Below are 26,101 nucleotides of genomic sequence, written 5' to 3'. Positions count from 1 at the left end.
CTTCCCAATGGAATTCTAAGTGTTGTGTATCAAGGTCTCCTCCATTTAGCCTGGGATGGTTTGAAGAGATAACACACAAGTTCTTGGTGAGAACGCACAGCTTTTTCATCTGCGGTAAAGATTTTGGAATTATAGAGACATGAAGAAAGGTACGAAGGCATTTGCTGCGCAATATTTACACAATATTGTTGCGTCATTCCATTCAATTCCAATGCTTACAACAATTTTATTTTAAATATGCTGCTGAAAGACTGTTCTCGATGCAGGTGTGTAATATCTCCAAGTGCAGTATGATCAAACTGTCTCATACTCACCCATCTCAAACAGCTTGATAAAAGACCTTTATGTTGCCTTTTCTTCCTCAACAGCACATGGTGTTCTACAGTACCTGTGACCCCGAGAATGGAGTAGTATATGAAGCAGAAGTCAATACTAGGGGATTTTTCCCTTGAATTGAATTATATTATTCTTGTGAAATGGGATTTGTTGACTACAGTTCTATTAGTTAAAATATTGCTATTTCTTTCTCTGTGTTATAACAAATAAAACTTACTGCCCCTGTATTAATGGCATTTTAAACAAAAACTTTCTTATTGGCACTTAGAGCCAGTCAGTTTCCTGCTACAGCACCTACGACGTTCTTAATAAATTACTTATTTCCTCATTTGTCTCACTATCTTTGCAATTCTGAGGTGGGCATTGTTATTCTGTGATATAATATCTTCTCAATTCCTTTGTATACAAATAAGTTATGTACAAAAAGATATGCATTGCTTCTTTGATTCGGCTGACAAATGTGAGATTCAGCACTTGAAACGTTTTACATTCCCATTCTTCAAATTATTTGCACTTATGGCACTACTGACATGTGACAGTGCTATTCTAAAATTTGTCATTTATTACTGTTAATGCAATGGCAGCTCAGAAGTTTGTGAATTATTTCATTTACAGTAAATATTTGAAAATGGTGTAGTGTGAAAAATGGAAATTTCACAGGAGGTTTTTCATAGGATCTCCCTTCCCCCACCTCCCCCCTCCCTTCCCAAGTAAAGACCTAATTCAAAAGTATGTGTCTCAATAGCTTTCTTTACATTCAGAAAGGACTATTTACAATTGCTATGCAGAATTTTACTCTGGTCAGCAACTAATTGCATGAAAGTCCACCAGCTTCAATTGTCGTTTCAAAATAATAATAATAATAATAATAATAATGGCATTTCACTTCCTGTGAGATGCAGCCACCCTCATATTTAAGACTGCTGCAGATTCAGTTTTCCATAAACATTTAGCTGTGAAAAAGATCCATCAGCACTAGATTCCCCACAATGTGGCTGTAGCTCAGAAATAAGCTCATGTCAGTTTGTGGAAGAAAATACTCAAGGAAATGTAAAATACGTGTAACAGGCCATAAACTCTGACCTGTTTCTATGAGCTGTAAACTGGGAAGCTACCAACTGCCTGAGTGTACAGAGATGACTTAAAACCAACAAAGTGGTTCATTCACAAATCACTTCTGAGAAACTGACTTCTGTTTCTTCGGCTACACTCCATACATTTAGACCATTGCTTTCGAGTGTTGAACTGTTAATGCTGAAGAGAGACAATAGTTTGTTTGCAGAAAGTCAATCGCAAAAACTGGAGAAAATACTAAAAAGTTAATATTCTTCACCACTGCAACGACAGTTGACACAAAAAATAGTTGATTATTTGATGGAAAGAAACATCTAATGTCCTGTGTCCCTTATTTATTACAAAATGACTTTTTTTGTTCCCGTATATCAAAAAAGTGTATCTTAAAGTCATTTATATTTTTTTTAAATGGTTTGGTTTGCGTACACTGCAGAAGATTAAAATTTGATGACTAGCTTCTGTTGAGTAAGCAAATTAGGCATCACGTTGATAATGTATGTGATTTAGACTACTATAAATATCTTTTTAACTTAAATTTTAAGAAATCTAAATTTGATCACTTTTGGAACTAAAAATGAGTAGATGCCCATTTTCTTCACCCTGAGAAATTGTTAAATTCTTCCAAAACCACGCTCTTGAGGTACCAGTGTCAACAATGGAAAAATTATTTCCATAACTGGTATTATTCCATGAGCAAGTGTATTAATTTTAAAGTTAAACTCTTTCAGAACACCAGAACAATAAAAAAGTTTTTGTTACACTTTGGTAAGACTCGAAAGGGGAGGCCTCCCCAAGCATACAATGGGTGGTTCAGTCACAGTCAAATAGTTACCTTTTCCCTTTGTGGAACACCTATACCAACAAATGAAAGAGGAGGAGGGCAGACGGTTTCGGCAATAAGGGATGGGACGCCATGCTTTCATGGACTAACTCAAACTTCCAGTCTGTCACTGTTTACTCACTCTCTTTTACCTTGCACAGCCTCTAACACTAATCCCAGGGCCATGAGACTGAAACTGCACCAATCGAATGCACAATGCCTGAATTACAGCCAGATATCATTTCAGAATCAGACACATGGCACTGCATCTGCCCTTAAAGTATTTTGGATGCATATTATTTTTCAGTTTCTCAAAATATCTCCTCTTAAAATTTAAACACTTTTACATGCATTCAAATCAATTCTCTAAACATTCCTTACACTCAGATGGTACCTTAAAAAAAACGTAAGGATTCAGCAACTTATTCAGGCAGTGACAATCACTGTACATGAATTTGTTGTTTGACATAAAGAGAACAAAAAGAAGTTATCAGGCAAATAGGCAATGAATCAGGTGAACACAGACAAAGAGACAACACAATGAAAGAGGGCTTGTAGAGTACGGATGCAGAATTCAGTATTTTTCTCCCTCAGTCAGTCAGTCAGTCGTTTGGCACATTTTGTAACAGGTCGCAATGTTACACTGACGAACGATGTGACATTTTAGATTATTTTTCATGATATTTGAATAACATTCACCTTTAACTGTTCTTTGATTCTCTAATGCAATGCTAGCGACATGTACTCAGTTTCCACCTCATGGAAATACATTGAAATTTCATCTCCTATCATAATCTTATAGACAGTTTACACTAACTGATATGAGCCCAGTTTTGATCTTTGGTAAAACTGTGTAGACTGTGTCAAGAAGAGAGCCATCTCACAGCTAAACATTCACACAAAATTAACTGTACTGTGGCTATCACCTGCCCCTCACGGTAAGTCACCCACCAGTCTTCTTTGATCGTGTTGAAGACAGTACCACTATTTTTTATTTGGAATGATAAAGAATTATGGCCAGTGCCCACAAAGTTTGTCATGGACAAAATCACAAGTGTTAAAAATTCCAGCAAAACTGTTACAGAAAGTATTTTCTGTTGGGGACCGATCACTGAAAGTTGGACTAAACGATCAGAGGCACTATTGTCAAGGTATACCTTTATACAAAGTCATACAAATCATCAAAAAATCTGCAACAGCGTTTCTTTAAATACTCACAAAAATTATATCGAGAAAACTAATAAATTATGTGATGGAATTAGAGGTTGGTTGTTCCCCACGACAGGCAAAATGTGTAGAACTGCCAATAAACATGTATACAAGTGAAAGTGTCTGACTTTTACTTTAATGCGTTTGTATCAGCAGTATTATACATTTCCTCTTTTGAGATTAAGTAGTTGCGGCAGTTCTGCCTAGTAGTTTATTAAATTTCTGAACTGCCGTTGTTTTAACAATAATGAATGACAAATTCTAGGACAACAGTAAAGCCACACCTCAGTAGCTGCCATCCGTAAAAACTGAAAATGATACCTTCATAATCTTCATATGAAGAGTGTGGGGGCAGACCTCGCAGCAAACAGCAACACTTAGCACGGCAGCGACTCACCCTGGATCTGCGGCTGTTCAGGGACGACATTTTCTTCATTCTGCTCACTGTTCTCGGCCTCGCAGCTGTATGACAGGGCTTCACCGATCAACGCACTCTGGCCCGCGAGGCCGTCGATCGAGCCCTTCAGCTTCCTCAGCATTGTGCACAGGCGCTTGGTGTACTCCTGTCGACAGACAGACTGTGCGGTGAGGGAATGTAGGAATTCTCCCTCCTCCTGCCACAACCTTTTTGTTTCCTAAATCTGTCAAACTTCAGGTTTATGGAAACTGATTGCTAAAACAAAGTCTCTGAAGGAGATATGGCAAATTGGCTCTCTCCGATTTTCTTCAACTTTTAACACAAGAGACAGTGTTGGAATATCAATTGCCTAAGGTGATATGACACAACTCTTTAAAAAAGTCGAAAAGGTATGTTTCTGAGCTTCAAAGATATCTGAGCACTGTCAAGTACAAAATATTTGGAGTGTCTTAACAGTGAGTGGGTGAGAGGCAGAAGTCTCGTATTTGTTCAGTCCCTGGTCCAGTTTACATTTAGAAAATGAGAGTATTCACAATAAATTAAAATTCTGTACAAAAATGTGCATTACCAATAAGAAAGTCTTTTATTTCTACTGATTGAACAGTATTACTGAAGTGCACATTTTTTTAAATTTAATAATACAAACTTTTCACACATCTGTATCACATTTTAGTTTATTTTGACACGGTTTGAAATTAAACATAAAGAAACATTAGACAGTAGACATGTATGCTGTCATATCAATGTGTGTATTTGTTGCTCTCAGACTTTCTTGTATGAAGCAGTTCATGCCTTTTGGCACCATGTTCTGTAACTTGTTACGGTTAATAAAGTGTGTGGTTTCAGAATAGGCAACTAGCTTGAAACTGGCAACTGCTGCAGCAATAAATAGTATGTACGGTCAACTGAAACAGACAAAATAAAAATTTATGATATTTTCCTCAGTATCACACAATTGTGGACCTACAGTTCCAAAGCAGCATTCCTCAAATCAGCAAACATAAGAACATTTTATATATATTTTTTTAAATTCGGATTCTGTATTTGATAACTAACACTTCCATTTGACAACAAATACAGAATTTAAACAAAATCAAATAAAAAAGTGCCACTAGTGAGAATCTAATCAGTGACTTCATGATTATGAGACACTTGTGTACACTCAACTGTTACTGATTCTGTAATCTTGCCAGGTGATTTTTTATTCAATTTCTTTTGAGAATAGCATGTACTGCCTAAGAAAACTGATGTCTGGCCACTGACCAAGTATGGTAGGTTGGTTGGTTTAAAAGAGGGGAAAAGGGAGGGGGGGGGGGTTAGCGACCAAAATGCAAGGCCATGAGTCCCTTGTCCCCGGTGAAATACTTACTCACGGGAAAGAAGAAAAGAAAGGAGATGTACAGCACAATAACAGGAGAAAGGAAGAACCAGAAGAACGAAAGGAGGACAACCAACACTACTATGGACAAAACAGGAAAAGAAAACCACACATAAGCAAGAAACAGGTAAAAAAAAAAGAGCAGATTACCGTGGCTGTCCGACCATGAGAATAAAAAGCAAAAGCCAGCCACTCTGCAACACATTAAAACATCCATCCTAAAAGCATTAGAGTGGAGAACGCAATGGGACAAAGGACATGCGTCAGACCTTATATAGATTCCAAGACTTACCAAGCGGGAAAGCGCCGGTAGATAGGCACAATGAATAAAACACACAAACACACAAACAGAATTTTGAGCTTTCGTAACCAGCGGCTGCTTTGTCAAGAAAGAGGGAAGGAAAAGGAAAGATGAAAGGAAGTGGGTTTTAAGGGAGAGGGTAAGGAGTCATTCCAATCCCGGGAGTGGAAAGACTTACCTTAGGGGGAAACGCACGCACGCACGCACGCACGCACGCACGCACACACACACACACACACACACACACACACACACACACACACTTCCTTTCATCTTTCCTTTTCCTTCCCTCTTTCCTGAAAAAGCAGCCGCCGGTTGCGAAAGCTCGAAATTCTGTGTGTGTGTTTGTGTTTTTTGTTCATTGTGCCTATCTACCAGCGCTTTCTCGCATGGTAAGTCTTGGAATCTTTGTTTTTAACATATTTTTCCCATGTGGAAGTTTCTTTCTATTTTATTTAGACCTTATATAGAATGATAAAACCCACAGTTGAGTATAAAATGTTAAGCTAAATTAGCCGATGAGGCTAAAATTAATGGCAACAAGTCTGGTAACTGAAGAGTCCATAGCAGGGCAACCAAGGACAGTTCACCAAGATATGGGCCACTGTCAGCTGGGCGCCGCATCGACACTGAGATCGGTTATCACAGCGCAGGAGGTAGCTGTGTGTCACCCAAGTGTGCCCAATGCGGAACCGGCAGAGAACCACAGTGTCCCTGGAAGAGGCTCGCATGGAAGACTGCCACACACTGGTAGTCTCCTTAATGGCACACAGTTTGTTGTGCTTGCTGAGGTTATGCCATTTTGCTTCCCAAAGCCGCAAAACCTTGCGGCGTAGCACTGAACGCAGGTCTTGCAGAGAAGCCGATCTCCGTAAGCGGTTTCCGCATAGCCTCTTTGGCCAGCCTGTCGGCAAGTTCGTTGCCTGGGATTCTGACGTGACCTGGGTCCAGACAAACACCACTGAACGATTGGACTGTCCCAGGGTGTAGATGGTCTCCTGGATGGTAGCTATCAAAGGATGACATGGATAGCACTGGTCAATAGCTTGTAAGCTGCTCAAGGAGTCAGTACACAGAAGAAACGACTACCCAGGGCATGAACGGATGTGCTCAAGAGCACGTGATATAACCACCAACTCAGCAGTGAAAACACTGTAGTCATCGGGCAAGGAATGCTGTTCAATATGCCCTCAATGGAAATATGTGAAGCCGACGTGACCATCAGCCATTGAGCCCTCAGTGACAACCACTTCATGGCCAAGGTACATGTCAAGAATCAAGAGGAGGTGGCAGCGGAGAGCTGCGGGGTTAACTGAGTCTTTAGAGCCATGTGAAAGGTCCAGGCGAAGCTGCAGCCTAGGTGTACACCATGAAGGTATATGTGAATGGACCTCAAATATAGGTGGTAATGGCAGGAACTCCAGTCCGGAAAGAAAGGATCGGACACAAACTGCAATTTGAGGCCATGACCCGGGCTGCCAATGCGGGAGATGAACTGCCGTGGGTGGGGAAAAGGAGACAGTGAATCGGATGCGCAGGAGAACTACAAACATGTGCAATGTAACTGGCCAGCAGTTGTGCACGGCTAACCTGCAACGGAGGGACTCCGGCCTCCACAAGGACGCTGTCACCGGACTCGTCCTAAAAGCTCCTGTCACTAGGCGAATGCCACAGTGGTGCACTGAGTCAAGTAAACGCAATGATGAGAGCGCCACCAAACCATAAACCAGACTCCCATAGTCAAGGCAGGATTGAACAAGGGCTCTGTAGAGCTGCAGCAATGTAGAGTGACCTGCACCCCAGCTGGTGTTGCTCAGGCAGCAGAGGGCACTGAGGTGCTGACAGCACTTCCACTTAAGCTGACAAAGGTGAGGAAGCCAAGCCAATCAGTCATCGAAAACAAGTCATAAGAATCGATATGTCTCTGTTGCAGTGGGTGGATCATCATTAAGGTAAAGTTCAACACTGACAGAAGTGCATAACATACAACTTTGGGGCCAGAAACTGGAAACTGTGAGCTAAGCTCATGACTGCGCCATGTGGATGGTTCCCTGTACACACCGCTCAGCAAGGGACCCCATTCTCCTGGATATGGGGGGAACTATGGGAGGCACCAACTTGGACAGGGAAAGTATGAAGTGACAGCAAATTTTGGATGAAAATCTAGAGCTGGCCTCGAAGACCCCACTCGTATAATGTGGCAAGGATTTGATGTTGCCAGGTCACGTGCGCTTTTTATAAATAAAAAAAGATGGCAACCAGGTGTTGGTATCTGGAAAAGGCTGTTCGGATGGCAGACTTGAGGGACACAAGATTACAAGTGGTAGAGTGACCCTAGTGGAAGCCGCCCTGACATGGAGCCAGTAGGCCACAAGACTCCAGGACCCAACCCAACTGCTGACACACCATACAGTCCAGCAGATTATGAAGAACGTTGGTGAGGCTGATGGGCTGATAGTTATCCACATCACGCAGGTTTTTACCGGGTTTGAGCACCAGAATGGTGGTGCTCTCCCACCGCTGTGATGGAAAGACGCCATTGCACCAGATCTGGTTGAAGATGACAAGGACATGTCGCTTGTAGTCAGATGAGAGATGTTCAATCATCTGACTATGGATCCGATCTGGCCCAGGAGCTGTCGGAGCAATGTGAAAGGGCACTGAGGAGCACCCTCTCTGTAAATGGGGCGTTATTGGATTCACTGTGGCGTGACTTTCCCTTCTATCCGGCTTTTGAGAGTGCGAAAGGCTGGGGGTAGTTCTCCGATGCAGAGGCTCAAGCATAGAGGTCTAAAAAGTGCTCAGTGATCGCGTTTGCATCAGTAGATAACACGACATTTATGTTAACACCTGTTGGGGTCTGGTACCCAAAAACACGTTTGATCTTTGCCCAGACTTGGGAAGGTGATGTATGGCACCCAATGGTTGAGACATCTCTCTCCCAACACTCCTGCTTCCGTCGTTTGATTAGTTGGCGACCATGGGCATGGAGTGTTTTAAAGGCTGTGAGGTTCTCCAGGGTAGGGTGCCGCTAATGCCTCTGTAGAGCTCGCCGAAACTCCTTAATTGCTTCGGCGACTTCCGGTGACCACCAAGGAACTACCTTTCACCAGGGGCACCCTAAAGAGCAAGGGATCGTGTTTTCTGCCACAGAAACGATTCCTATAGTCACCTGCTCAACCATCACATCAATGTTACCGTGTGGGTGAGATTCAATGGTGACAGCAGAGGTTAAAGTTTCCCAGTCCACCTTATTTAAAGCCCATCTGGGCAGGCGTCCATGGGCCTGATGCCGGGATAGTGACATGAAGATGGGGAAGTGGTCACTACCACACAGATCGTCATGTGCTCTCCAGTGGATAGATGGGGGAAGTCCTGGGTTGTAAACTGATCAATCAATGGCCGAGTAACTACAATGAGCCACAGTGAAATGTGTGGTGGCCCCAGTATTTAAGAGGCAAAGGTCAAACTGAGACAGTAATGTTTCAACATCTCTGCCTCAGCCAGTAAGCACAGTGTCACACTATAAGAGGTACTGGGCGTTAAAATCTCCCGAAAATACAAATGGTTCAGGGAGTTAATCAATCAGTGCAGTTAACACATTCAGGGATACTGCACCATCTGGAGGAAGATATACATTGAAGACAGTTATTTCCTGCATCATCCTTATTCTAACAGTAACAGCTCCAAGAGGGGTTTGAAGGGGCACAGTTTCAAAACCAAATGGTTCAAATGGTTCTGAGCACTATGGGACATAACTTCTAAGGTCATCAGTCCCCTAGAACTTGAAACTACTTAAAACTAACTAACCTAAGGACATCACACACATCCATGCAGGATTCGAACCTGTGACCGTAGCGGTCGTGCGGTTCCAGACTGTGGCATCTAGAACTGCTCGGCCAACCTGGCTGACGGCGCAGTTTCACTACAGACTGAGTTTAGGACATATATGCAAACTCCACCTTACACACTATTATAGTCGGTACAGTTCCTGTAGTATCCCTTATAGCTGCGGGGGGGCAGGGGTCCGTATTGCCGGGGACAAGGTTTCCTGGAGGGCAATGCGGAAAGCAGATCTAAAGCTTAACAGTTGCCGTAGCTCAGCCAGGCAGTGGAAAAAACTGGCACAATTCCACTGGAGGATGACATCTTGAGACTGGGAAGACATGGAATATTGAATGAGGCAGTTTACGCCTCGTGGTCAACTGCTGCCACAAACTTTTTGCATGAGCAGTCTATGTCCATTGTGTCTGAGGGTCCGGTGAGATCTAGGTCCTCAGCAAATGGCAGAGTCTCCACCTCATCCGCAGACGATGAGCTTGTAAGTAGTGGTGGTGTGGGTGCCACTGCAATTCCCTTGGTCTTCTTTTTGGATTTCTCTCACTGCTCTTGGGTTTCCCTGGCTGGGAGGACTTCACTGATTCAGTCTCCAGGGCTGAGGAGGAGCGTGACGCCCCATGACCAGCTGCTTTTGGGCTCTTCAGCCACAGGCAGGTGTCATCTTTCCCACTAGGAGAACCCTGGGAAGGGAGTGACCCAAGGGACCCATTCCTAGTGAGAGGAGGGAAGAAGACTTATGCTTCTCTGGTTCAGAAGTGGGGACTGATATCCCCGATGGTTGGTGAGTATTGCTTCCGAAGTAAGTGGTGTGGGAGCAACAGGGAGGGAAGTGACCCCCCCCCCGACAATCAAGAGGGCAGGTGTAGTCTTCTGGTTCTGAGAGATGACAGGAATGCGAGGAACTGAAGAGGCGACAACTGTTCTCGTAGTGGTGGTGCAAGAGGTGGTCTTAGCCACTGGATGTAAGCGATCAAATTTCCTCTTAGCCTCACTGTAGGTCAGTCAGTCCAGTGTATTATATTGCATGATTTTCCTCTCTTTCTGTAAAATCCTGCAGTCTGGACCACAATCTCGACATGTGAGGCTGTAAGTACAGCAGGAAGACATATGGACAAACTTCCAGCACTTAAAGCACAGCATTGGGGGAGGGATATATGGCTTGACGTCATAGCAGTAGACTAACACCTTGACGTTCTCGGGGAATGTGTCACCCTCGAAGGCCAAGATGAAGCACCGATGGCAACCTGATTATCCCTCGGACCCTGGTGAGTGCTCCGGTCACCAAGTGTAACAAAGATGAATAACATTGGAGCAGGCCAGTCCTTAAGACCTCGTCAGATAATATTAATATCAATGCATATGTAAAGTTTTCAAAATCTCCCTCCATATTCACAACCTCACCACAACACAACACAAGCTGCACTCTATCTAAATAAAGATTGTCACTGAAATATTTGTTTCTCATCAATGTGCATACGCCTAAGACACATTTTCCTTGATCATCGTCCTCCACATACACAACATTGAGTCCCACAAGAAGTAGCAACTAACAAGTCTCAATTTTGATTCCAGAACTTACTTACAGCACTTAAAGAATAATTCCAAAATCTGAATCATACACATCAGCTAAGTTCCAAATGCAACATAAACAAATATAATGGAAGGAGTTAACGCAACCACCCACCACACAGCTGAGCCACCGTGTGTTCAGCAAGCACATGAACCAGCAGCTCTGCTTTCTTGGTGACATAGCGGGCGATACTGTCCAGGAGATAAGCAGAGTGTTCAATAAGCAATGAAACGCACTTTTTCTCAAAGCAGGTTAGTTTTATTCGGGATTCCTGTACATCATTTTATTCGCCACTCTTTTGGCTACAAACCTCTACTTTTCAACATAATGTCCTTTCAATTCAACGGTCTTACGCTGCCTTTCTGAGAGAGCCTGTATGCCCACATGGTACCACTCTACTGGTTGACATCTGTGCCAATGTCTTGCTGCATCAATAACCTCCCCATCATCCATATACTGCTTCCTGCAGGGTGCATCCTTCATTGGGCCAAACAGATTGAAGTCTGAAGATGCAGGATCTGGGCTGTAGGGTGGACAAGGGAGATCAGTCCTCCTGGGTATGTAGACGTGTGTGAGGTCTTGTGTTGTCATGGAGAATGAGAAGTCTGTTTGCATTTTTAAGGCAACAAACACAATGAAATTGTTTCTTTAATTTCCTGGGGGTAACAAGTTGATTGTTGCATCAAGAGAGAACATCGTACAGAATAGCCCCTTCAGAGGCTCGAAAACTGTCGTCATGATTTTACCAGCTGAGGATGTGGCTTTGAACTTTTTCTTTGAAAGAGAGGTGGTGTGCACCACTCCATGGATGTCGTTTTGTTTCCGATTCAAAATGATGAAACCCACGTGTGACGACATTCGACAAAAAATTGTCCCTATCAGCCCTGTAAGTCGCAAGCAATTACGCACAAATGGTACTTCGTAGCTCTTTATGGTCTTCTGTCTAGCAGCAAGGAACCTAGTAGGCACAGATCTTTGAGTACCCCAAGTTGTGGATGAGTGTATCAGCATTAGCAACAGAGACGTTCAGTTGGGCAGCGAGGTGTATGATTGTGATCAATCGATCATCTCAATGAGTGTAACCCCACGCTCCAACACTGCACGAGTCACAGCTGTGTGTGGTCTCGCAGCACGTGGGAGAATGGACAGGTTTTCGTGACTTTGTTGTGATGATGACAAGTGCCGCACCCAATGTTCACTGTCCAGTCTCTGTAGATATTCTGCAAGTGCCTATGAGTAGCTGTGATACTCTGGTTTTCTGCCAAAAGAAACTCAATGGTAGCTCTCTGCTTCGAATGCATCTCTGTTATAGATGTCATTTTGAAGGCTACATACAGGGCCATCACCTATCATAACTTCATGAAACTATGGGGGCTGGAGTGTGAGTGAGGGAGGGAGTAGACGATGAATGAGTCACACATATGGCAGGGTTTGGGGAGGAGGGCGGGGGGGGGGGGGGGGCTGGATTGTAATTATAGGACAGAATGTGGGAGGAGATGGTAGTGGTAAATAGAGTCTGTGGTTATATGTTTATATTTAACATTAAATTACGTGGTCAATATGTTTAAAGAGTGGGTGGTTTGTGAGGTTAGTCTGTTGTTTCTTGTCTGTTATGGTTTTCTGAATGTGGTAGTTTTCTTGTAACTTGGGGAGTTCCCTCTGATTTCCACGTCTGTGTGTCTCCTGGTTAGTGTAAGTGCTCTGCTGAAGTTGAATGACATCCTTTACTTTCATATCTTACATGTTATTTGTGTCTGGTATCAAATGTCCTCCTGGTTTGACCTATGTACTTTCCACTGCAAGTACTGCATTTCAGTTGGTATACTCCCAATTTCAAATATAGATCAGTTTTTCCTCATGTTTTTGGGAAGTATTTTTTAATTGAATTGTTGGTTTGGTGGGATATTTTTATGCCGTGTTTTTTGAAAATGCTGGATATTCTGTGTGTGTATTTGCGGTTGTATGTCGTTATGTACCATACTCTGTCCTTTTGTTGATGACAGCTGGGTGTTTGTTCTTTTCTGTTTCTTGATTTTACTGTTCAGCTTTGTTACTAAGTTTCCTTTGTGTCCACTGCTTGTGGCTATTTGTATTATGGTATTCACTTCTTTTTTTTTTTTTTTTTTTTTATAACTGTCTGTATCTAATGGTACTGTTGCTATTTTGTGGAGCATGTATCTAAGTGCTACCTGCTTTTGAGAATGGGGGGTACTGTGGTGTCTCATGTATAACTACGTCTGTCAATATCAGTTTTTAATATATGTCAAACGTCTGTTGGTTGTTTTGAAAAACGGTAGAATGGCAAAAATTGCCTAGTGCATATGTGAAATGATTTCTTTCTATGTCAATTGGTCCCAACGACGAAGGAAGAAAAGGTTTGGAATATGTGTAAAGAAACACCGTAAGTAACTTGCACTCCAACTTTATAAACAAAACACTTTTTTTTAAATCTAAAACAACCACAAATGTACAAACATATGTATCCAATTTGCCAAATTTCCTCGGTACCTCTCCTAATAAACAACAATTTCAGAATTCTTTCATATGTTAGTGAGGTGACACCGTGTAAACTCCACTGTCTTTGGCAAAAGAAGCAAATTTTAACATAGCAACAAAATTTGTCACCCATGATGTTTTCTGAAAGTTATAAATGCTGTCAACAAGCCAGGCAATTTACAGCAGAATTCTTTTTGGATACTAACCGCAACAGTGGTGGCAGATCTTTCTGAATGATCAGCAAGCAAGTGTGGGCATGGAGAGGCTACACTTAACACACCGGTGTCTTGCGACACCTCAGTGGTGTCGCGAGCGAAATAGTGGTCAACGGCTGGCGACACCAGTAGTGTCGTGTGCATAGTATCACTCAGTGGCCAGCGACACCACAGTGGTGTCATCAGCACAGTGGCTGGCGACAGCACTTTAGTATCGTTTCAATTCTGTTAGTGTTTTGTTTAGGTAACAATAAGTTACATACATCAACAAGTTTTTTGTTTTTATATGTACTTGTGCACCAAGTGAATAAATTGTATGAGACCTGCGGACGGCAAACTGTAATATTTGCACACAAAAAAAAGGGGGGGGGGGGAGGGGGTACATATGCTTCACTTTAGAATGGCACTTCCCCTCCAGCACTCTGACCACATTATCTGTGCAGCTCTATTTGCAGTTAGGAGTGGCGTGTACAGGAACTGTGTCTAGTCATTTAGTACTAACCTTAAGCAGATGGACATATGTGTGGTATCAATAGCTACAATGCCACAACGTAGGTCCGCTCTGCTAAGTTGGCACTACGAGAGACACTGATGACAGCGCCCTCTAGTCGGTGCTGTCGAGGTCTATGAGCTCCGCGACTGCTTCAGCCCATTTCATCAGGTGCAGCCAGCCAGGACACTTCGCTTCAACTTCACACCACCTTGCAAGTTATGTAATATGTTTGCCAATGTTATCGGCTAGTAAAGGTGCCTTAACTGTATCTGCAGTACCGAGAGATTAGTATCTTTTCCTGTTCCTGTTCCTTACCCACATGCCACCTCCCAGGCGGGATACAAAAATTTGGCGACGATCAAGGACCTTTTTTTTCCCTATCATTTCCTTTTTTTCTTGGTACTGCTTTAGCTATTTTCTGATACCCCCTTTTGCCTGAGTGTTCCTACCATTCTCTATAAGACTTTCATTTATATAAACCACAGCTTCGCCACAGGAACAGGCTTCGCTGCCTGATCTTGTTCATTTGCAGGCTCAGCAAATGACGCAGCTGCTTGCCGCCATAAATGGACTGGTCACACTACAAACTGCAGCTACTTTGGCGCCTCCGACACCACCGCCTGTACCGACGCCGTCGCCAACGGCGCCGCCATTTCGTGCCTTCAATCCTGATGTTGAACGCTGGCCAGAATACATTGCCCAGCTCGAGGCACACTTCACAGCTTACAACGTACCAGGTACAAGAGAGCGACTTACTTTTTTTTCATTGCCAACATGGGTGTTGTTTTGTACCGTGTGCTGGTAAAACTCTTTCCCACCACCCGCCCAGAAACTAAAACATATGACGAAGTGATTGATGCTTTGAACTCCCACTTCCATGACAGTGTAAATGTGGCAGTTGCACGCTACAAATTCTTTCGCCTCCGGCGTGGGCCTACTCAGTCTAATAAGTCTTGGTTAGCACACCTTCAAGGACTAACTTCTGATTGTGATTTTAATTGCTCATATGCAGATATAATGATTAGAGACGCTATTGCACAGAATGTGGAGGATCACCGTATCCACAAACAAATCCTCAGATTTAAAAACCCGTCTTTGCAGGAAGTAGTAGACTTGCTAGACAGACAAAATACTTTAGACATGGCTACTTCCGCGTTCAACGTGACCCCGAGTGTGTGAACTGTTAGCACAGCACAACATGTGCCCTTCTGCCCGGTCCTAGCCAAGCCAGCCATGTTGCGCCGCTCGCGCACATGTAAACATGGTTCAAACCAGGCACCCATTAAGAAACTGAAATCATGTCCGAACTGCTTTCGTGCCCACCCACGGTACAGTTGCCCATCCCGTCAAGCACAGTGTTATTTTTGTAATAAGAAAGGACATGTGAAAGCTCTGTACTATAAGAAAAACAATAATTCTGAACTTGTCTCCCGTTCGCGTGACTCGCGTGGGCGTCACCGCAACGGCAACCGCCATGACCGTGATTCCCATCAGCCTATGGATGTTAATGACATTTATTCAAAGCCTTCTGCTTCACGTACAGCAACAGCTCGTCGTGTGAATCAAGTTTTGCCAGACACTTCCTCTCACATTAAGCACGATGCGAGGAAACTTTTTGTTACTTTGCATATTTGTGGACGTTCTGTTCTACTGAACAAATCTATGTATGACTTGCTTGGTTTGCCCCGGCTTCGTCGTTCACATTCCACGCTGACTGCATTTATTGGACAGGAAATCTCAGTGTTCGGCGTGTGTAGTTTGCAAGCCACGTATGGTGCAACGACCCGTACAGTGTCTTTCCACGTGCTCCACTCTAGTGATGCTACGAACATTTTTGGCATAGACGCTTTTGAACTTTTTGGCCTAGCAATTCAGGACAATGTACTTTGCATCAACACCAGTGACCATGCTGACAGTGTTGCTGCACTGTGCGATGATTTTGCTGAACTCTTTTCTGATGGACTTGGTTGTGCCACAGACTTTGCAGCGCATGTTGTAGTTAAAGATAATGCCATGCATATTTTCCAGCGCGCACGCACTGCGCGACGCCGTAGCTGCTGAACGTACCCATTTGCAAGACAGTGGTGTCATTGAACCTGCTTCTGTTTCACAATAGGCTCCGCCTTTCGTGTGTGTGAAAAAACCAAATGGTCGTCTCCGTGTTTGTGCTGACTAAGTCTACAGTAAATCCCTAGACTGTGGTAGCTGCGTTTCCCTTACCGCGTCCTGAAGACATTTTTGATAAACTTGGTGTGGGAAAAGTCTTTTCCACAATTGACTTACAGGACGCATACTTTCAGATACTGCTCGACTAACAGTCGCAGCGCTATTTTGTGATCAACACCGACCTTGGCTTGTTCAAGTTTCGCCGCCTTCCATTCGGTTTTGTTTCGGCTCTTGCTATTTTTCAGTTTTATTTGCAGCAGTTGTGTGCCACTGTCCTTGGTTGTACCATCATCTCGACGATATAGTAATATAGTTGTATCAGGTCGCACCCCTGCCAAACATTTGCAGAATTTGCGTGCCTTGTTCACTGTACTTTTGCAGGCAGGACTAAAAAGTAACAGGGACAAGTGCATTTTTTTTTTTTTTTTTCAAATTGAGATTCAGTATTTAGGACATATGATTAATGGACAGGGTATCCACCCCTCACCCTCACACCCAGTGTGGTAAGAGACTTGCCAGCACCTAGGAACTTTAAAGAACTTCACTCTGTGTCAGGCAAAATCAGTTATTATATCCGGTTTATACCACATACAGCGCAGATTGCAGCGCCTTTGCATCGCCTTCGGCATAAGAACGTTCCTTTTGTCTGGTCTTCGGAATGTGACGCTGCTTTCCACAAGCTCAAATATGCTTTGTTGAGTGATCGCTGTTTAATTCCTTTCGATCCCTCCAAACCAGTTGTTTTGACTGTCGATGCATTTTCTAACGGCATTGGCGCGGTTGTCTCGCACCGCATTAATTCTGTCAATTGCCCGATCGCTTTTGTGTCTAAATTGCTCAAGTCTGCACAGCAAAATTATTCTCAAATCGAGAAGAAAGCTTTAGCTATTGTATATGGAGTGACTATATGATTTTTTGTACGCTCGGAAGTTCTATTTGGTTACCGACCATGACCATAAGCCTTTCACGTCATCGTTCCACCCATCAAAGCCAGTTCCAGCCCGTACTGCACAAAAGTTGTAACTTTGATCTTTGTTTTTGTCAAACTACAATTACAAAATCTTGTTTCGGATTACGGCCCAGCATGGCAATGCTGATGCTCTGTCTCGTCTGCCTATCGGTTCTGACGAAGTGTTTGATTCTTCTGAAATGTCCTGTATGTTTATTGATACACAAGATAAGGATTTAGCTGATGGTTTACCAGTGGATATTCGTAACTTTGCTGCCGCAACTGCCACCGATGCTTCTTTGCAGACTCTTTCGCAATATATTCGTACTCAATGGCCTCCATCTGCTATGCAGATTTGAGATCCACTCATTCGACATTACTTTGCGCAACGTCACAAATTGTCTGTACACCACAGTGTTATCTTGGTACGAAATGACAATGATCAGTCTCGTGTGGTTGTACCTCGTTCATTGCAGCCGGAAATCTTCCGATTGCTGCACGCTGGTCATTGGGGTATAGTGCAGACGAAGCAATTGGCGTGTCGTCACTGCACTTGGGTCAGCATTGATAAACAAATTGAGAATTTGCTTGCTATCTGTCGATCTTGCGCGGAGCATCAATCTGCTCTCCTCCAGCGCTTCTCTGCGTGGCCAACTCCTGCTGCGCCTTGGCAGCACATTCATACTGATTTTGCGGGTCCTTTCTGGGACACCCACTGGTTGATAGTTATTGATGCATACAGCAACTTTCCTTTTGTTGTACCTATGTCCTCTACTACCTCTGCCAGCACTATTCGGACTTTGATATCTATTTTTTGCATTGAGAGGCTTCCTGAAGTTATTGTCTCCAAAAACGGCTGCCAATTTGTGTCCTCAGAGCTTGAAGCGTTCTGTGCTGCTAATGGAATTCACCATCTGACTTCAGCCCCGTTCCACCTCCAGTCAAACGGCGAGGCTGAACGCCTTGTGCATACGTTTAAGTCGCAAGTGCCACACACTGTGCCACACACTCTCACGAGCATGCGCTCTGGACTTTCCTTGCTTCCTATCACTCTCAGCTGGGCGGCACCCATTCCCCAGCGGACTTGCTACACGGACGCGCCCATCGGTTGCCCCTGCAGCTATTGCACCCACCGCTGCATGCTCACGCTGCTTCGCATCGTTCTGGCTTGGCGCCACATGATTTGGTCTTCTATCACGTTTTCTCTTGCAGGCAGCACTGGGAGCAGGGGGGCATTATTCGCCAGCTTGGCTGCACTTTATTTGTCATTTCTGGTCCCTCCGGCACTGTCAAGTGACACCGGAACCAGATTCGTTTGTGCCATCCTCAGTTTTCTGCCACTGGTTGCTTTCCGGCAGAATTGGAGGCTTCGCGGCTTCTGCCGCCACGGCCCATGTCGCCATCGACGGCGCCTCCGGTCTTAGCCGCTGCCAGTCCGGTCGCCTGCTCCGGACGAACTCTTCCCACCGCCGCTGCGTTCCTCTGTGGTGCCAGAATCGATGGACGCTGAGGCTGCCATCCTGTCGCCACCGCCGTCCATGGAGGTCGCTGCTCCACCTCCTCATCGAAGCATAACCAGTGGTGGTACGCAGCCTGGGCTGGTTTTCCATGGGGCGTTTTTGTCGCCCCATCGCGAGCAATTCGGGGTTGCGCGTGGACTGCACGTCCCGGCAGTTCCATCGTCTGCCCCTCAGCTGCACCGCCCCTGGGTCCCTCCACCCACCATCGGAAACCATACTCAACGACAGTCCATCATTTCAGGGGGGGGGGGGGGGGGGGGGTGAGGGATGTGGTATTGATAGCTACAATGCCACAGCGTAGGTCCGCTCTGCTAAGTTGGCACTACGAGAGACACTGATGACAGCGCCCTCTAGTCGGTGCTGTCGAGGTCTACGAGTTCCGCGACCGCTTCAGCCCATTTCATCAGGTGCAGCCAGCCAGGACACTTCGCTTCAACTTCACACCACCTTGCAAGTTGTGTAATATGTTTGCAAGTGTTATCCGCTAGTAAAGGTGCCTTAACTCTATCTGCAGTACCAAGAGATTAGTACCTTCTCCTGTTCCTATTCCTTACCCACAGGCCGCCTCCCAGGCGGGATACAAAAATATGTTAATGAATTTCCATTATTCCAAGGCAGTTCACCTTTCCTCCTTTATGGATGCGACATAATACATTTCATTAGTTAATATAGAACATATTTTATCTAAGTAAAACCATCTTACATTGCATTCTCACTTAAATAATTCCTCTGCATTTATTCCTAAAGCTAACATTGTCAATTTTCACCTTTGGAAGTGGAAATAGTCTATCTGCACCAATTTAAAATATCTTTGATCCTACAAAAATTTTACTGCCGCACATATTTACCTTTGTATCTGACGATAGGATAACAGCCGAAAACCGGTTCGTGAAATCAATAGTTAATATTGTAGAGTATCATGCCAGTGTCATGTGTGTTTTCATTCACAATGTATAAAATATTCTACCACGAACCGAAGGAACAGTCAATCAATATAAAAATATTTTGTTAATATCAGTTAGACAACAAAGAACAAATCTAAAGACTGCCGAGTCAATTAAATTCCTACAGATTATAATTAAGAATAACTTATAATTAGAATAATCACATAAAAAAATGTTGTGGGGAAGGGAAACCAGAGATTGTTTTATTGGCAGAACGTTTTATATTATGCAACAAATGCATACCACTTACACCGAGTGTGTGTGTGTCCTCTTTTGGTGCACTACTGTACACTGTGGCCTCCTTACAAGGGCAGCTCGTTTGGCGTTATAGTGAAATATTGGACAGTGTGTCACAGATACAATGAGCGAGTTGAGGTGGCAGTTATCAAAACAATGGCATTTTTTGTTGCACCGAAATATTTCAACTTTCTCTTCCGAAAGCAAACATATTTTCTTGAGCCCACCTACATACGGAGATATTAGTGTTTTAAAAATAACAGAAATCAGAGCTTGCATGAAAAGGTTTAGGTTTTAATTTTCCCCACAAGCTGTTCAAGGTGGAACACTGGAGGAAGTCTGAAAGTGGTAATACAAATCTCTGGTAAGAGCTTAATTGTGAATTGCAGAGTAATTGTGCAGATAATTTTTTTTCATTAATGACAACTGTGTTTTTTGGAAGACTGTAACTGTGTCATTCATGATTTAAATAATAAAATGCTGCACCAGTTAAGATTTTTCATGCAGAGCACAATGCATTTTGAGAATTTTGTCATCATTGTTGTTGTTGTTGTCTTCAGTCCTGAGACTGGTTTGATGCAGCTCTCCATGCTACTCTATCCTGTGCAAGCTGCTTCATCTCCCAGTACCTACTGCAACCTACATCCTTCTGAATCTGCTTAGTGTACTCATCTCTCGGTCTCCCTCTACGATTTTTACCCTCCACGCTGCCCTCCAATGCTAAATTTGTGATCCCTTGATGCCTCAAAACATGTCCTACCAACCGATCCCTTCTTCTAGTCAAGTTGTGCCACAAACTTCTCTTCTCCCCAATCCTATTCAATACCTCCTCATTAGTTACGTGATCTATCCACCTTATCTTCAGTATTCTTCTGTAGCACCACATTTCGAAAGCTTCTATTCTCTTCTTGTCCAAACTAGTTATCGTCCATGTTTCACTTCCATACATGGCTACACTCCAAACAAATACTTTCAGAAACGACTTCCTGATACATAAATCTATATTCGATTTTAACAAATTTCTCTTCTTCAGAAACGCTTTCCTTGCCATTGCCAGTCTACATTTTATATCCTCTCTACTTCGACCATCATCAGTTATTTTACTTCCTAAATAGCAAAACTCCTTTACTACTTTAAGTGTCTCATTTCCTAATCTAATTCCCTCAGCATCACCCAATTTAATTTGACTACATTCCATTCTCCTCGTTTTGCTTTTGTTAATGTTCATCTTATATCCTCCTTTCAAGACACTGTCCATTCCGTTCAAATGCTCTTCCAAGTCCTTTGCCGTCTCTGACAGAATTACAATGTCATCGGCGAACCTCAAAGTTTTTACTTCGTCTCGATGAATTTTAATACCTACTCCAAATTTTTCTTTTGTTTCCTTTACTGCTTGCTCAATATACAGATTGAATAACATCGGGGAGAGGCTACAACCCTGTCTCACTCCTTTCCCAACCACTGCTTCCCCTTCATGCCCCTCGACTCTTATGACTGCCATCTGGTTTCTGTACAAATTATAAATAGCCTTTCGCTCCCTGTATTTTACCCCTGCCACCTTTAGAATTTGAAAAAGAGTATTCCAGTCAACATTGTCAAAAGCTTTCTCTAAGTCTACAAATGCTAGAAACGTAGGTTTGCCTTTTCTTAATCTTTCTTCTAAGATAAGTCGTAAGGTCAGTATTGCTTCACGTGTTCCAACATTTCGACGGAATCCAAACTGATCCTCCCCGAGGTCTGCATCTACCAGTTTTTCCATTCATCTGTAAAGAATTCGCGTTAGTATTTTGCAGCCGTGGCTTATTAAACTGATAGTTCGGTAATTTTCACATCTGTCAGCACCTGCTTTCTTTGGGATTGGAATTATTATATTCTTCTTTAAGTCGGAGGGTATTTCGCCTGTCTCATACATCTTGCTCACCAGCTGGTAGAGTTTTCTCAGGACTGGTTGTCCCAAGGCCGTCAGTAGTTCTAATGGAATGTTGTCTACTCCGGGGGCCTTGTTTCGACTCAGGTCTTTCAGTGCTCTGTCAAACTCTTCACGCAGTATCGTATCTCCCATTTCGTTTTCATCTACATCCTCTTCCATTTCCATAATATTGTCCTCAAGTACATCGCCCTTGTATAAACCTTCTATATACTCCTTCCACCTTTCTGCCTTCCCTTCTTTGCTTAGAACTGGGTTTCCATCTGAGCTCTTGATATTCATACACGTGGTTCTCTTCTCTCCAAAGGTCTCTTTAATTTTCCTGTAGGCAGTATCTATCTTACCCCTAGTGAGATAAGCTTCTACATCCTTACATTTGTCCTCTAGCCATCCCTGTTTAGCCATTTTGCACTTCCTGTCGATCTCATTTTTGAGACGTTTGTATTCCTTTTTGCCTGCTTCATTTACTGCATTTTTATATTTTCTCCTTTCATCAATTAAATTCAATATTTCTTCTGTTACCCAAGGATTTCTAGCAGCCCTCGTCTTTGTACCTACTTTATCCTCTGCTGCCTTCACTACTACATCCCTCAGAGCTACCCATTCTTCTTCTACTGTATTTCTTTCCCCTATTCCTGTCAATTGACCCCTTATGCTCTCCCTGAAACTCTGTACAACCTCTGGTTCTTTCAGTTTATCCAGGTCCCATCTCCTTAATTTCCCACATTTTTGCAGTTTCTTCAGTTTTAATCTACAGGTCATAACCAATAGATTGTGGTCAGAGTCCACATCTGCCCCTGGAAATGTCTTACAACTTAAAACCTGGCTCCTAAATCTCTGTCTTACCATTATATAATCTATCTGATACCTTTTAGTATCTCCAGGGTTCTTCCACGTATACAACCTTCTTTCATGATTCTTAAACCAAGTGTTAGCTATGATTAAGTTGTGCTCTGTGCAAAATTCTACTAGGAGGCTTCCTCTTTCATTTCTTAGCCCCAATCCATATTCACCTACTATGTTTCCTTCTCTTCCTTTTCCTACACTCAAATTCCAGTCACCCATTACTATTAAATTTTCGTCTCCCTTCACTATCTGAATAATTTCTTTTATTTCATCGTACATTTCTTCAATTTCTTCATCATCTGCAGAGCTAGTTGGCATATAAACTTGTTTACTGTAGTAGGTGTGGGCTTCGTATCTATCTTGGCCACAATAATGCGTTCACTATGCTGTTTGTAGTAGCTTACCCGCATTCCTATTTTCCTATTCATTATTAAACCTACTCCTGCATTACCCCTATTTGATTTTGTGTTTATAACCCTGTAGTCACCTGACCAGAAGTCTTATTCCTCCTGCCACCGAACTTCACTAATTGCCACTATATCTAACTTTAACCTATCCATTTCCCTTTTTAAATTTTCTAACCTACCTGCCCGATTAAGGGATCTGACATTCCACGCTCCGATCCGTAGAACGCCAGTTTTCTTTCTCCTGATAACGACATCCTCCTGAGTAGTCCCCGCCCGGAGATCCGAATGGGGGACTATTTTACCTCCGGAATATTTTACCCAAGAGGATGCCATCATCATTTAATCATACAGTAAAGCTGCATGTCCTCGGGAAAAATTACGGCTGTAGTTTCCCCTTGCTTTCAGCCGTTCGCAGTACCAGCACAGCAAGGCCGTTTTGGTTAATGTTGCAAGGCCAGATCAGTCAATCATCCAGACTGTTGCCCCTGCAACTACTGAAAAGGCTGCTGCCCCTCTTCAGGAACCACACGTTTGTCTGGCCTCTCAACAGATACCCCTCCATTGTGGTTGCACCTACGGTACGGCCATCTGTATCGCTGAGGCACGCAAGCCTCCCCACCAACGGCAAGGTCCATGGTTCATCATTATCGAGTGCAAATATTTACAGGGCTTTTCAAAATGAACATACCGATTTTAAAGCATTGTAGCATTTATTACGTTCAACTTATAATTGTAAATAATACACCAAATGAAAAAGCAACAGTTTTGTCTGTATTCCTGTGTGCCATGGGAAGAGTATGGAATGACAATGAGTGACTGAAAAAAGTGTCGAATGAGCGTAAGTCGTTCACACTTAGCCCCAAGAAATATCCCCGCGGAAAGTTTATGTGCATTTCTTTTTGTCAGTGAGTTGACTGTAACTGATGTTTTCTTATCTTGACGTGCTACGGCTATGGCCCGTGCCTCAATGGGAAGAAGCTGAACAACACATCTTTATTTGGGAGCAAGATGGTGCACCGCCTCACTGGCGACTGCTTAAACGACGCTGTATCCGACTGGAGGATTCGACACAAGGGGCCGGGTAACACAGCATTTTATGCACGACCTCCATGGTCACACACGATCACGTGTATGTGCCTCTGATACCAGCCCATCTATCCGACTTTAGAAATAGTGTTATCGCAACAGTTACTTCTGACACATTGATTAAGGTTTCAGAACAATTAGCCTATTGACTCGATGTGTGATCGGTGTTCAATCATTTGGTGTATTATTTATAATTGTAAGGTGAATGTAATACGTGCTACAAAGCCTTAAAACCTGTGTATTCATTTTCAAACACCCTGTACATTGGTATTTTATGTGGTGCCTGTATGTGGTGTCGTATATCTCTTGCGCAGCAGTCTTCTTTTTGTGGTTTTAACAAAATGTGTCTCCCCCCACTCACTCACGTACCTCGTAGTGGGCCACCTTGCGCAGCAGCTCCTCCTTCTCCCTGCTGAGCTGTGCCACCTTGTTCTCCAATCTGGCATTCTCAGTCAATAGCGATTCTCCGGTACTCGAACTTTGTGGTGCCTCTGCTTCCAACACTGGAAGAGAGGAGATCAGAATATCAGCAATGTAGGAATGCAAAGGCTTTCTTCTTTAAAAATTAGATTACAACTGGGTCCATAAAGAATCACAAAGACACAACGTTCTGTTGTAGAAATTTAAAAAGTGCTGACTTCAGCCTACTGTGGCAGATTATAACTGGACAGTGAAAGCTTCCAGCTGGACAAAGATGTGTCTTCAAAGATATGTGACAAATACAAATTTGCACAAAAAATTTTCCCATATGCTTGGAAAGTACAGTCTTTGTACAGCTGGCTCTCCATGATAATGGCAGATTGTCTGTCCAGTATAAAGTTGTTTAACAATAGCCCATAGAAACCAAATATAAAATAAATATTATTGTAGAACAGTAATACGGTATGACAAAATATTCTCTGTGTTCAAATTCTACGACGTTTCGATAAGTGTCCCTCGTCTCCTTTCGGTAAAGTTTTTGACGAGTGTCATTCTTCTCACCTTTTGGAGAGGGTGACTTCACAGAAGATGACAAGGATCGAGAGGATAATGTGAAGACGCACACAAGGCACAGTTACACATCTACAGGCCTCCACACCAATTTTCTGAAAAATCTCTGGAGTTGATGAAAAGAGCACAGCAGCACGTTTGTTGTCCAGGAGTTAGCGGTAACTGCCCTTAGTGTGTGCAGTGGTGAAGTGCAAAACTATATTTTATATTATAAGTTATCTGGAAGACATTTTGTGTGTATCTAAGAATGTTCTACAACAGGGACTGTCCAAATGAAGAAATGCAATTGTCAAGTCATATTCAGGGAGATGAGAGTTTGCTCTGTCCAACCATCCTGAATTAGGCTTCCTTGGCTTTCCCAAATCATCTGAAGGCAAATGCCAGGATGGTTCCTTCATCAAGGTCATGGCCATCCACCTGTCCTATCCACATAACAGCACACTTACAGGGTGTTTCAAAAATGACCGGTATATTTGAAACGGCAATAAAAACTAAACGAGCAGCGATAGAAATACACCGTTTGTTGCAATATGCTTGGCACAAGAGTACATTTTCACGCGGACAAACTTTAGAAATTACAGTAGTTACAATTTTCAACAACAGATGGCGCTGCAAGTGATGTGAAAGATATAGAAGACAACGCAGTCTGTGGGTGCGCCATTCTGTACGTCGTCTTTCTGCTGTAAGCATGTGCTGTCCACAACGTGCAAGTGTGCTGTGGACAACATAGTTTATTCCTTAGAACAGAGGATTTTTCTGGTGTTGGAATTCCACCGCCTAGAACGCAGTGTTGTTGCAACAAGACGAAGTTTTCAACGGAGGTTTAATGTAACCAAAGGACCGAAAAGCGATACAATAAAGGATCTGTTTGAAAAATTT

At 43.2% G+C, this 26,101-nt stretch overlaps 1 protein-coding gene across 7 annotated transcripts in view; it reads right to left on the bottom strand.

Moving 5' to 3' along the window:
* LOC126291847 (uncharacterized) overlaps positions 1–26,101 on the bottom strand; it is a 109,308-nt gene that overhangs the window by 72,009 nt on the left and 11,198 nt on the right. For all 7 annotated transcript variants that reach the window (XM_049985572.1, XM_049985569.1, XM_049985567.1 and 4 more), the window contains exons 3-4: positions 24,602–24,735; positions 3,837–4,002 (exon numbers count right to left, since the gene is read on the bottom strand). In XM_049985572.1, the coding sequence (XP_049841529.1) occupies positions 3,837–4,002; positions 24,602–24,735 (300 nt within the window). The remainder of the gene's footprint in view (positions 1–3,836; positions 4,003–24,601; positions 24,736–26,101) is intronic.

Source organism: Schistocerca gregaria, chromosome 9 (genome assembly GCF_023897955.1).
Source record: "Schistocerca gregaria isolate iqSchGreg1 chromosome 9, iqSchGreg1.2, whole genome shotgun sequence".
Lineage (NCBI taxonomy): Eukaryota > Metazoa > Arthropoda > Insecta > Orthoptera > Acrididae > Schistocerca > Schistocerca gregaria.
Note: the sequence above shows the minus strand (reverse complement) of the source record. Positions and strands in the feature narration are given on the sequence as shown.